General features: G+C 35.8%; 1 protein-coding gene across 2 annotated transcripts in view; it reads left to right on the forward strand.

Moving 5' to 3' along the window:
- EFNB2 (ephrin B2) overlaps window positions 1–14,160 on the forward strand; it is a 53,164-nt gene that overhangs the window by 20,210 nt on the left and 18,794 nt on the right. For both annotated transcript variants that reach the window (XM_032226924.1, XM_032226925.1), the window contains exon 2: window positions 1,978–2,261. In XM_032226924.1, the coding sequence (XP_032082815.1) occupies window positions 1,978–2,261 (284 nt within the window). The remainder of the gene's footprint in view (window positions 1–1,977; window positions 2,262–14,160) is intronic.

Raw genomic sequence — 14,160 nt, forward strand, 5'->3', positions numbered from 1 at the left:
TCTCTAAGCGGTTTACAGAGACAGCCTATTGCCCCCAACAATCTAGGTTCTCATTTTACCCACCTCAGAAGGTTGGAAGGATGAGTCAACTTTGAGCCTGGTGAGATTTGAACTGCCAAATTGCAGAGGGTCGGCAATCAGCAGAAAGTAGCATGCAGTACTACATGCTAACCACTGCACCACCGTGGCTCAAACAGTTAAAAGGAGATTAAATCCATTTTGTTCATTACCTTCATCTGATTCTGTATATCCACCCTAAAAGTTATATATTCTCTGTCTGCCTCACCTTACATTTATATTCATTTTATACTTATTTGGGCTCCTCTGCTTCATTTATATTATTTCTTACTTTAATAAAAATGTACAGTGGGAGTGAATTGTCAGTTGTGAGGCACTTTTTATCTCATGCTTTTGCGGCCTAACTGCTATAGTTTATACCTGCTGAAAAATATTGCACTGCACTTTTTAAAAAGAAGATAGCCGCTTCAGGTGTTTAATCCCATGAGTGGGATTCAGGAAGTTTTTGATCAAGTAAAAAAAACAACAACTGTGTATCTGTTTTAATTAGCTTGAGCACTGCCACTGCCAGTTTATGTACCTTTTCCAAAACAGGTGGGGCATTTAATTTGTTATCGGCTACAGTAAGATGTTCATAGTTCACCTCCTTTGCTGAAGGCTTATGTAAAGAGTATACAGAAGCTTTAGCTGGGTGTAAATACAAACTTCCAGGTTTTTATCTTTCTGATTAATGGCCAAGCTAAAATTATGACAACTTTCTATCTGCACTAATCTGAGTTATTATAGTCTATAAAATCTGCATGCCTGGATGAAATTTTTCTCTTTGAGCCTGCCTTGGAGATGCATTAAATAAAATAGCACTAGAGCTCGGAGACTTAATACTTATCCATTATTTTATATTTTTGATCATGTGAATGTCTGCTGCGGAGTCCTTAATATAGACTGCTGGAAATAACTATTCATTAAGAAGCCAATTTCTTCAGTAATGTTTTCTCTTACAGTAATATAACTACCATGAAATGTTTAGATTAGGAGGTGTTTAATATTAATATTAGAGGGTATTAATATTAGGAATATTCTGCATCCATAGCTCTAAAAATATTAATTGGGACTCATGCATCGTAGGCAGAAAGTAAAGATTGCAGTTACTTTTTTGCTTAAAACGAGTACATTTATTTGGAGATAAACCAATACTTCAAATTGGTTTATTTTCATTTAAACCTTAATCTTCGTTAGGGCTCTACATTAAGGTAAACTGAGTTGCCCGAATAGTGAATAGCCAGTTTTAAGTAATTTTAAATATTTAATATGTCTGGTTGATACCAGGAACATTTAGCAAGTTATTGGGGCAGGTTCTATCTTAAAAAAAAAAGCTTTACTCTTTTGTTTTATGTTTCAAAAAGATGAGCTGAAACCTTCCTAAGGGGTAATAAAATGGTGTAATAAAAGAAGTCAGATGTATATCCAGTGCCTGGAAGCTGCAGCTGCTTGTTGGTTCACCATATGGCAGACTAAGAGAGAGGCCTCTAACTCAGTGGAAATAGTTGTTTAGTGTATAATGTACAGAGGCGCTAAATAATTTTATCCAATACTTGATATTAGATACTAGATTATACGATCCTATTTCATACATTTATTTTGACCCAGTATCTCTTTTCTTAGAACTAGCTTGAGGAGAAAATATTTCTTTAATTCTTGTTGAATGAAACTTAGTTTGAGTTCTTCTTAAAGTAGATTTATTGAAAGCAATGGAATTCTGTGAGGGTTAATTTAAATCATTTTGGATTTCAACTTGTCCATAGTAAAGAATTGGGTTTCTCCTATTGTTACTTTCGTAGCCTGGATTGTGTTGTTGTTGTTGTTATTGTTATCATCATCTTCGGTTTGTAAGTTTCTTTTTATGAGCATGATACTTCTCTTTATCTAATGAATGACTTTTATCTGTTTTTTCCCTTTTAGATTCCATCCTGGACAAGGATTAGTACTGTATCCAAAGATTGGAGATAAACTGGATATTATATGCCCAAAGGTGGATTCTAAGACTAGTGGTCAGTATGAGTACTACAAAGTCTATATGGTTGAGAAAGACCAAGCAGACAGCTGTACTGTTAAAAAGGACAACACTCCTCTGCTCAACTGTGCCAAGCCTGATCAAGATGTTAAGTTTACCATCAAGTTTCAAGAGTTTAGCCCTAATCTCTGGGGTTTAGAATTTCAGAGAAACAAAGACTATTACATCATATGTAAGTGAACAATAACTTTGTTTCCTTCCTTTTTTGGTCTTGCTGTTTCTTAATTTATTCATTGTATTCAATCAAGTAAGAAGCTTAAAGGATTTATATTGTTTTTCATTGAAAGTATTTTCATGGTAGCTTATTATTAGTGGTAGCTTATTACCTCCCTATTGTTTTTAGATCCTGTTTTATTTCCAGGTTTTCAGACAACTGGCGTAGGCTGAGCTGGCAATATTAACAATGTAATTGATGAATACCTGGGTATCTTGATATAGTTTAAATAGTATAAAGAAGAAGAAAACTCAGTTATGCTAGAAATTAAAGGACTATATCCCATATAGGTCATCTTTCTGATCTAATACATATTCCCTAAATCCCATTTGCAATATTAAGACATTGGATTTTGGAGATGTAATGAGATACAGTAATATTCAGTCAATGTTCATTCTGTGATAAATAACAATCCTAATTTGTAACAGAATGATACTTTAACTCTTTCAATGTGTTTGGCAGTGTGTTTCCTATACACACATAACATACAAGAAAAGTGTCATAAAGTAAAGTAATAACTTCAAACAGAAAACATAAAATATAATTGGAGTATATTTTGTCTGTATTTGCATGAACAGTTTCGTTTCTACTTTCTTGGTTACTAGATATTTAATCAAAATGGAGTATGGTTAGCTGGTATAGCAGTGGTGCCAGGAAAGAGGTGGAAGGATGGGTGGGTGGGAAAAAACTTAGGTGTCTTATCTTGTGGAATGGATGCTTTACATTTGAGTGAAAAGAAGAAGCTGGACGCTCCTATTTCTCAAGAGACTAGCAGGGCAATAGATGTAGTTGTTCTTCTGGCAACTGATCCTTGCTGTGTCCCAGCCATATTTGAGTGAAACTGGCTTGTATTTATGATGGTTGCGGTATCCCAGGGTCATATGATCACAATTGATGATGTTTCCAGACAGATTCCCACAAGCAAAGTCAATAGGGGAATCCAGATTCCCTTGGCAAACTTGTGATTCTCTTAACCTCACAATTTTGGGGAAAAGATCATAAAAGCAAATTTGACTTCCTTAACAACTGCATTGCTTAGCAGTGGAAATTCTGGTTCCAATTATGGTCCTAAATTGAGGACTACTTTTAATCCACTTATTTGGAAATAAAACAAATAATTTTATTATGTCATTCCAATTAAGTAGGCATAGTATTATAAATAATAATTTGTTTTAAAAAAACATTGTCTTACTTTTGAATCATCCCTTAAAAACAAAGTGCCAACAAACTCCTTTTATGTATAGTTATTTCAAAATTGTAAAGAACAGATGGACTAAAATAAGTACTAATAAAATTAGTAAATCCATCATATGTACAGTAAATATCATTAATGAAATTCAAATGTATATTGTTCGGAACCAAAATTTAATTTGGTGCACATATGATCTGTTTTAAAATACGGCCGTTGTAATTTTACATGCAAGACTTCTCAATGCCTAGGACTTCTGAGAAAGAAGTAAATCAGTGAATTTTATATTGCTAGAATAAAAGGTACAGAACCCAAAATAGAGATAGTAGTCAGCTCTCCTTATGAAAATGTACAGTATAAACAAGTCCCTCTGTTCTCAAATAGCTTTTATGAAATATAGCAGTTATTTAATGCTTTGGGGATTAACTCTCAGTAGGTCAACTGTGACATAAATGGTAGCATTTTAATTATGACTTGAGACTTATGGACAAATGGATCTTATGGAAAACTTACTATTCTAAGTAAATCCATGAATAGGACTCATTTTCTTCATTTTTGTATAATTATTTCATTATGGTAATACAGTATAATAATTACATTTCCGGGAGGATTATAGCATTCTTTGGGGTTTAGAGAATTTACATCTTTCAGCCTGGTGCCTTGGAAGTGATATCAGACTTACTTTAATAGCTTAGGGGGAAAAATTGATAGGATCTTATGATGGGTGGTGCCTTGAAGATCTCATTTCTGATCACAGGTCAGTGTACAATGCCCTGAAAAACCTCATCAAAAAACTATTTCATAAAAATCTGACCATAAGTTGATGCTTTGTTTCACATGAATTTTTAAATAAAATATTTTTTACCATTGCCTGTAAGTCATATCAAAAGTCTGAATTCAGATGCCAGAGTCAATGTGAACATGACTACATGTGAACAATGTTAAGTAAAAGTCTGAAGAAAAGTATCCAAGTTGTTATCTTTCTTATCTTGTGATCATTGTGGAAGAAAGATGATATAGGACAAAACAGAAAAGAAGAGACAGAGAGGTAAATCACAGAGTAAATAAGAATCAAAGTGCAAGGGATAGATTGCATTCCTACCCTTTGCAACTTTGCTAAGTAGAAATCAGTACAGTAGTAGATTTACAGCAGTTGAGTCTGTCTTGATTACCGTACCAAAATCTCCTGAGGTTTGGTTAAATTAAATCTACAGCTCTGTGTATTTTTATCGTGAAACCAATTTGATTCCTTCCAAGAAGTCTGATAGGAAACCATTTCCAGATATTAGTAACTATTGAAAATATTTCTCAGTAACAATACTTGATAAGATGTACTCACTCAACCAGTTAATAATTCTTTCATGAAGGCTCTCGTGATTCACTTCCTAATTGACACTTGGCAGAAGAGAAAAAAATATAGGATTTAATCTTGGTTCTTGAACTGACCATAAGCTAAGGTCAGAAAAGAAATGACTTTCTCCTTGTCTTCAGTTTTTTTCTTTTTTAACCAGTCAAAATTCTAAAACTTTTGACAACCTCCTGGCAGAAGTGGTAGGTAACTTTGAAACTGTTTGCCTTTTTTTAGCAAATGGCTCACAATAAGATTGTAAGCTGCCCAGATGTTAAGATGGGTTTATATGATTGCTAAGCAATCATATAAATAAATAACTTTTAAGTAGATCTGAGAATAGTGAACTAGATTCAATTACAGGTAATCCTTGCTTAACGATCAGCAACTGTTCAAATGTCACCCTGGGTTCCACCAGCCCTGGTGTGCCCAGTCAACACTTGCTGTTTTCTCCTGGCTGTACCTGGCCTCTTTCCAGAGACCGCACACCCAATTTTTGTGATGATTTGAAAGGTTTTTGAGGTCATCTGAAACCTCGTGAGAAGGTGTGTTCGCCTTCCTTCAAATTGAGTGTGCTGTTCTTCAATTTTTTTCCTTCCAAAGCATCAGGAGACTGGTACGTGTGAAGGAAGAAGGCTTATACATGTGGCCAACAGTTGTTGGGGACAGAAGGGCCTGTAGTGTGCATGTTGTTAGGGGCTTTGAACAGGGGTGGATGGCTGCAACCCAGGTCTTGAGGTGACACTCCTCAGCAGTGGTGGCACCACCAGCACTGGGGTTGAAGTTACACTCCAGGGATGGCAGCAGCTGGCAGATATTGCTGAAGGCGCAGGCCTCTTTTTAAGCTCCAGTGCCATGGATTTTGCCACTGTGGAGTGCTGCTGTGCAGAGCAGCCAAAAGAATAGAGATGAGGGGAAGATAGGCAGGTATGGCAAACTGAAGAATCAACAATTACCATATTTTTGGAGTATAAGATGCACTGGAGTAAAAGACGCACCAAGATTTTGAAGAGGCCAATCTGCAAACCTCCCAAAAATGGCCCATTGTTTGTGAAAATGGGCCTGTTTGTTGTCAAAAGGCCATGCATAGCCTTTAGGAGGCTTAGAGAGTGCTCCTGGGGGCTGGGGGGAGGGCAAAAATGAGCGAAAAACGGGCCGTTTTTGTTCATTTCTGACCTCCCCAAACCCCAGGAACACTCTGGAAGCCTCCTAAAAGCTATGCACAGCCATTTTGGTGAAAGGGGCAGGGTTTTGGGAGGCCAAAAATGCTATATTCAGTGTATAAGATGCAACCAGATTTTCACCCTCTTTTTTGAGGGAAAAGGGTACATCTTATACTGAAAAATACGGTACTTTATCAAGACTCAAGGCAGGGAATGACTTGAATAAGGGGCCCCTTTCCTAATAACTGGTGGGATTCGATTAACAATGGCAACAGGAACTGTTGGGATTTCTGCATTAAGCAATTTGGTTATTTGATATCACACGTTATGAACCACGTCGCTTAGCAATGGAGATTCAATGGAGAGCTGCTGTGGTGCATTGGTTAGAGTGCAGTACTGCAGGCTACTTCTGCTGATCACCTGCTGCCAGCAGTTTGGCAGATCAAATCTCACCAGGCTCAAGGTTGACTTGGCCGTCCATTTACGATGAACTGTTCGCTATCGACATACAGATTTAATGTTGTTACTTGATTTAATCCTAATTGAGAAAAGGATTAAAAGAGATATTTTACACAGGTGAATCTATATCAAGCATCATTTATTTACTGTGACTTTGATTATGATTACTGAATCTAGTCTAAAATCTGAAAAAAATCCATGGTTCAAAAGAATGATAAGAAAAAGTCGCAACTTAAAAAAAGAAAAAGCCCATAAATTTCATTTTTGTAAAACTGAATTTTTCATAGTCGGATTGCCAAGAACAGGATATAATTCAACTCCCACTTTCAGATATAGAAGCTTCCTGGGAATAAATATCCATGCCAATAATTTATAGGTTATAAAAATATATTTCTCACATTAATAAAAATTGAGCACAATAACATTTCCTTCTTATTTGGATGTTTCACTGTTGACCGTTTTACAGAAGTTATTACTCTGTTAGTTTTTCCAATTGATATTCCCAGATGTGTCTTCTTAAATGGATAAACTCCATCTGTTTGACTCTAAGGGGGAACCAAAATAAGCAAAAGTAGTTCCTGACTTTAAAAATATAATCTCCTCCATATATTCAACAGAATAATTAAAAAAACAAAATTCTACTACGCATGTATACACAATAGCATTAGCGAAAGGTTTTGAATAGGAATACTCCTATTCCCTAATGCCAGCTATTTCTGATGTTCTTGTTTTTATAGGTTGCCATTGTTCTTTTTTTAAAGCAATAACTTTTAAAATGATAAACTGCAGATTTTGAGGACATGACCTTCTTTTATTGTAACATTTAAAGACTTATAAAGAATATCATGTTGCACGACCATAGGCAAAATATGATCTTAGCATTCTCTCTTTTGTCTTAAGTTATATTACACATGCAGAAATTATTTTTAGATTTTCTTTTGGGTCTAATAAAAAATATTTAGGGGGGAAAACAGGGAGTTTGAAGTTATATATGTTAACAGCAGAAAAATTACTTTATGCACAAAAATGGAAGGACACTTTGATCCTCACAATGGATCAATGGCTGCAAAAGTTGGAGTTAGCAGAGATGGCAAAATTGACTGCTCGGATTAAAGAAAAGAACACAATTTTGTTTCTACTTGGAAACCCCTTTTGGACTTTGAGCTTGAGTGGGGAAAAAATGAAATTTTGATTTGGGGTTTTGCTGATTAAGTAGGTTTGTTGTTATAGAAATGGCTAGTTTGTATTATTATATAAAAGTAAAATGTTGAGGTTTGATGCTGTCATCATATTCTACCTCCCCAAAAGGAATCTGAAGTCAACACCTTTTCTTTCTTTTTGCCCTTTGGTCTACACTTTTATCTTCTCCTTTTCCTTCTTTTTCTTCCCTTATTTGTCCATTATTTTTTTTGTATTTTTGTATTTTATATTGTATTTGAGTAAACTAATAAAATTTTGAATTATTAATGTAAAAAAAAGGAATTACTTTTGACACGTAGCATAATATGGTCCAGAAAATTCAGTCACTGAATTGGAGAGTCATTCTTAATTTAGCTAATTCAGTTCTATTTGAATTAAATCATCAACATAAAATTACTGAAGGGGGAAAAGTAAAGATTTTTAATCTCAAAATCTCTCTCTCTCTCTCTCCCTCTCTCCCTCTCCCTCTCCCCCTGCCCTCCCCCTCCCCCTCTCTCCATTGTGGATAGAACTAATGGATGTAGAATCTGTGGGGAGTGCATTTTTTAATCCACCAGGGTCTTGTAAATGTACTAATGTGGCTATTATAGAATGCCTTCATTCATATATGTGCTATTACAGAGGCAGTGTCATCAGCTGATCTAATATATAGTTAGACAGAAAGATACTCCAGAAGGGAATATGTAAGTACCATTCTTATTCTCATGGGTAGCAAATGAGAGAACAAGATGACTGTACTTGTTAGTAGGCGGGAACTGGTGAGCCAGTCTTTTCCCCAATGTATGGTGGATATTAAAAGTGCACAGGAAGATAGAAGACGCTGCTTACAAGTGAAAATGAAGCATTTCAGAGTTGCTTAGAATTGCTTTTACTGTTTTATAATCAGTTGAATATTTTCAGCTGATTTGTTTAATATTTCATGCCACGACTAGTTCACATGCATGCATGAACACACAAACACATAAAAGTTTTGACAATTAAATTCTATAAAGGAGAGTCTCCTTTTTCTGCTTAAGGAGCTTTTTATGTATTCATTATGCAGATTAGTATTAAATTAAACTAAAATGCTTTAAACATAATAAATAACTTAAACCACTGGTTACAAAGGCTTACACACAGAGGTTTGATTTTTATGTATATAAAGCATCTCTGTGACTTAAGTAGAACTACTCCCATGTGTAAAGTTAACTACTAGTGTAAAACTATACAAAATTAGTGCCCTAAGGCTCTTTTCCTCCTGCAGTGGGATTTGAAGAATTCTCATTAAATCAGAGGAAGTCATTTGCATCCTGTAGAAGAGTAGGCCTGTTTAAAAAAGTCAGAATAAATTTAAATGTAACATAATACATTTTGCAGCATGTTTATTTTTTTCTGGGTAGATATGATAAGCAAAAGGTACATAAAATATTTAATTGTAGAGGTGGAATAACAGAACCATAAAACATATAGTAAAGATGCTAATGGTTCCCATTTCCAGTTTTATACATAACTTTCCCCTGGAGTATTTAATAGAATAAGAAGAAAATCTTGTGCAAAAGAGAGGAAGGGAGAAAAAGAAAGAAAAAAGAGAAAAGGAAGAAAAGAAAAATCCAACTGAATTTTTTATTTAGAATTTTTCAAACACTGTCATGATGCTGTTCTCCTTTATTTATACATCATGATAAAAATGCAAAATCCAAGTTTTAATTAGAACAAGGAAACCTTGGAAATGCCTCAGATTTGAGTTTAGGAGTGAATTCAATTAGACTACAACATTCATTGTATAAATTTCCACCTGCTATAAAGTAAATGTTGGCAACTCTGTAAACTAAATGACACAACATTTAAGGTGTGTCCTTTAGCTTCAGATTCAGCGTGAATAATACAATTTATCATAGATGTCAGTGATCCAGAGAGCTGTACAATAGTATATGCTTAGCCATGCAACCAATATCACAATTAGTTTTTTTAGTATTAGTTGCTTTGAAGGAATGGAGACGTTGAATGCAAGCCTTATATTCCCTTCTAATAGTGAGTTGAATACTGATTGCAGCATTTCACAGTCTAGTTTTGAAAATGTTTTTGTAAAGGGTAATTCCAAAAAAGTGGATTATAACACACATTGTGTGTGAGCTTCAGTTTTGCAAACTGTTTTTATACTCATATTGATTGCTCTTACTTTGGGGCAAGATCACCTATATGTATTTTTATTATGTATTGTACTAGGTCCTAGATTACCAGCTATATTAACTTCCATAGCAAAATTATCACATTAGAAAATTCAATTTGGACTGTACACATAAGATATGTTTACTTGCTTGTTGATTAAAATCAAAATAGAGCATTCAAGTGCTTCTATTAAAATAGTTTTCATTAACTTAGTGTGTCTAGATTATCACAAATAAGTTTTTCTTGTATAGCACTATTATATTTACAGAGTCCTTAACTTATGACCATTTAGGGCTGTTCAAAGTTACCACACACACACACACACACACACACACACACTTACTTGCTGGTAAATTGCCCATTCAGAAGAGTGGATTCACATCACTGTGGCTGTGCTTAACAACAGTGGATTCACCATAACAACCACTATACAAATGGTTGTAAAATCAAGTCTGACTTGACTTACTGCAGAAATTTCAGTCCTAATTCCAGTCCTGTCTTAAATTGAGGACTAGCTTTATATGACATTTTTGTTTATTAATTTAGAGCTGTGCAAAACATTTGAGCGATAATGTTATCTGTGCATGGGGGCAAGCTTTGCCAAAAACGCAGATGCTTTAAATCTGGGTCTCCATTCAGGCAAAGATGCTTCAGAAAGTACAAGGCTTTCATTTTCATTTCAGGATATTAATGTACAATTGTCCTATATTGTTTACACTGTAATGAAATACATTTAGTTGAAAATTCTTTTGTTAAAGTGAGGAAAGCGTCAAAGATTCAAAGCAATATATTATGATATGTTTCTTGTCACATTGCTCAAATTTAAAAGGTCGATGTTAATCAACCTACTGTATTTTTCGGACTGTAAAATGCACCGGAGTAAAAGATGCATCAAGATTTTGAAGAGGTAAATTAAAAAAAAAAGTTCTTGCACTCTGCAGGCCTCTCAAACCCTCTGCATGCCCCATTTTTTGTGAAAAATGGAGCATGCAGAGTGTTTGAGAGGCCTGCAAAGTGCTCCTGGGGTCCGGGAAGGCAAAAATGAGCAAAAAATGGCCTGTTTTCACAAAAACGGGTCCGTTTTTTTGCAAAAAAAGAAAACATGGCATGCATAGGCTTTCGGAGGCTTTTAGAGTGCTCCTGGGGGCTGGAAGGGCAAAAATGAGCAGAAATGACCCATTTTCACCCCTTTTTGCCCTCCCCAGCCCCCAGGAGCACTTTGCAGGCCTCCCAAAGCCCATGCACATTCATTTTTATGAAAGGGGGGTGGGTGGGAGGCCAAAAATGCTGTATCCAGTGCATAAGACACACCTAGATTTTCACCCTCTCTTTTGGGGGGAAAAGGTGCATCTTATACTCCAAAAAACCCAGTCACTTGCTGATTTTTAAATGCTAAGCTATTTTTACAGTAGACTGTGGTCACAGGATTTAAAAAAAGCTTTTTTCCCCTATTGTGCAATAGAACAAACTTCTCTTTTGTGCTGTGAAGTTAAAAGTAGGAGGTATTTTTTTATAGAAGCCAAAATGTGGAAAGTGGCACTAGATTGTTAAGATTAGACATTATCTCCCCTGAAAGGAACATGGTTCATTTGTGGGACAAGCCCTGTGTCACTTTGGTGTGGGGGTGAGGCTACTGCTGGATTCCACAGTCACAGCAAATAATGTCATGTCCATTTAAGCCATTAGAGCGTGGGTGGCACATTTCTTGTCTGTAGTGTTATAGTCTGAAATGTCACTAGGCATTAAATCAGTCAGTGGTGATGGCCTACCACCTAAAGATGAACTCTGCCTTGAGATGATGTTTTCCACTTCAGTGCCACTCTTACTGCAATTACTGGGTCATTAATATCATTGCCGGCAATTAGTGACAGCAGACTGCACAAGGAGTCAGCTCTGTATTTCTGTCTCCAATTGAAAAATTTCTTTTAGATTTTTTCCCCAACAGCAGATAAAGTAATAAACTATAGGGAGATCTTCAATTAGGATTGAAGAAAAATTTCCCCCAAAATAGAAAATTGGGCAGGAAAGAAAAAGAGCTTATTTCTGTTACTGTAGCTTCAGTGAATCTAAACACGGTCGTCTTATTTTGGAGAAGATCTAGCTAGCCATCGCTTAAAAATACCGTTTTCAGAAAGGAATTTCTCTATAAATAAACACGTATTTCTCTAGCGACAATATGAATAACATGACTATCTCATTTTATACAATTTATTCAACTGAATGTTGTGCACAAATGGTCATAGGCTAGGCCAGAATAACATTCTACTGGTTTTAAGGTGCTTTATAATATCGGTATACATAATTTCATGACACTTAAAACTGTAGCTACAAGCAAGGATTTAAAAATATCTCTCCCTCCCTCCCCTTGCTCTCGCCCTTTCCTTCTCTCTCTCTCTCTCTCTCTCTCTCTCTCTCTCCCTCTCTCTCTCTCTCTCTCTCTCCCCACACACACAATTTTCTGAACACCTCTTCTTTGATCTTTTTTCTACTTGTATGCTCCTGTTTGCCTGGTCTGCCCGGTTTTCTGTTTAAAAAAATCCTAGTTTGCAGGTATTCTGGATGCCATGTATCCTGGTATAATATACATACAATATAAGCATTAATCAGATGTGAGCATAATGTGCCCGGTTTCATCATAACAATACAGGAATTACCCCCCCCCAAAAAAAAACCCACCTTATTTCACTAAAGTTCTTAAATGTATCTGTTGCAAAAGTCTACAAATATCAAAGATTGACCCTCTTTATAGAAGTGAAGTCATCTTTCACAGAATTCAAGAAAATACTTGCTGAGGACACATGACTCTTGTGGGTTCATAGTGGGTTGTGTTTGAACTTGTTGAATTGATTGAGGTTTTCTGAATTGTAGGCACTTTTTGTCTGCTACTGGTGACCTCACTAGTGTGCCATAACACATTTCCTGTCTTGCATCTATACCACAAAATCCTTTTAAAATTGTTTTCCTCTTGTTGGTGCTATTCTCTGCTACAGGTGGCATAAGTAAAATACAGGCTACCTTTATAGTGACCTACACAGCAAACTATTTTAATAAGTTTGTGCCTTCCTGAAACAGGGCTACATTCCTATTAAAAATTAGGGACAAATGTTTTGTAAGTAATTCCTAAATATTACTTATTTGTTATAAGTAATATAAATAATATGTAAGTAAGTAATATGGATGGCTATATAAATTTATATAGCCATCCATCTTTCAAAAGGTGAATTTGGGTGTCGTACACTGTGTGTGTGGGGATGTGGTGGCTCAGTGGCTAAGAAGCTGAGCTTGTTGATCAGAAAGGTCGGCAGTTCGGTGGTTCGAATCCCTAGTGCTGTTTAACGGAATAAGCTCCCATTACTTGTCTCAGCTTCTGCCAACCTAGCAGTTCAAAAGCACGTAAAAATGCAAGTAGAAAAATAGGGACCACTTTGGTGGGAAGGTAACAGTATTCCGTGTTCTGTCGGCATTTAGTCATGCCAGCCACATGACCTTGGAGACATCTTCAGACAGCGCTGGCTCTTCGACTTTGAAATGGAGATGAGCACCGCCCCCCAGAGTTGGGAACTAGCATATATGGTCCAAGGGAACCTTTGCCTTTTGTGTGTGTGTATGTGTGTGCAATGTAATAAAAATATTAAAAATTTAAAAAATCAGCATTAATATGGAGGTGATTAAAACTAAAAATATACACAATTTGCATGGGCCTTGCTTTACTCTCTTTTAGCATTAATGCATACATGCTTTTTATTTGCATTCAAAGCTGTAAAAAGTTTGCTAATTACTCTTGCAGGTGGACTGTAGAGTAGCTAGAAGAGAAAATGACTGGGCAAAATAAACGTTGATTGGTTTATTGATTGCGGTATTTACAACCTGTCTCAGTCCATAAAACTCCTGAAGAGATTGTTGCTTTTTAGAAATTCAGGTTTTGAGTTTTTTACAATTAAGCAATTTAAACACTTTTTCATCTTTTGATATTTTGTAAGCACTTCTTTTGCTTTGAGACATTTTTGAAGCTTGAAAATCATACCTGTTCGATTGTTGAGATCAGATCGCAGATGTAATGCCTTTACGGCTGAATCTTAGATAAACTTTGTGTTGTATGTGCTCTATATGACAGAAAACAATTGCAATGCCATTCCTGTGGAGAGGAAGGTAAGAACTAGTAAGACTCCTATGGTTTTGTGAAATGAGGATGAGAATGCCTACTTGTTTACGAGAACACTGAGCACTCAGCTGTCTTCTGCATTGGTTATTCTTCTGTCTTTTAAAAGAAAATTTTGCTATATAGACTGAGAGCCACTTCAGTCTAGTAGTTAAAGTACTTGGCTAGAAATCCAGAGACTGAGAATTCAA

Source organism: Thamnophis elegans, chromosome 11, assembly GCF_009769535.1.
Source record: "Thamnophis elegans isolate rThaEle1 chromosome 11, rThaEle1.pri, whole genome shotgun sequence".
Lineage (NCBI taxonomy): Eukaryota > Metazoa > Chordata > Lepidosauria > Squamata > Colubridae > Thamnophis > Thamnophis elegans.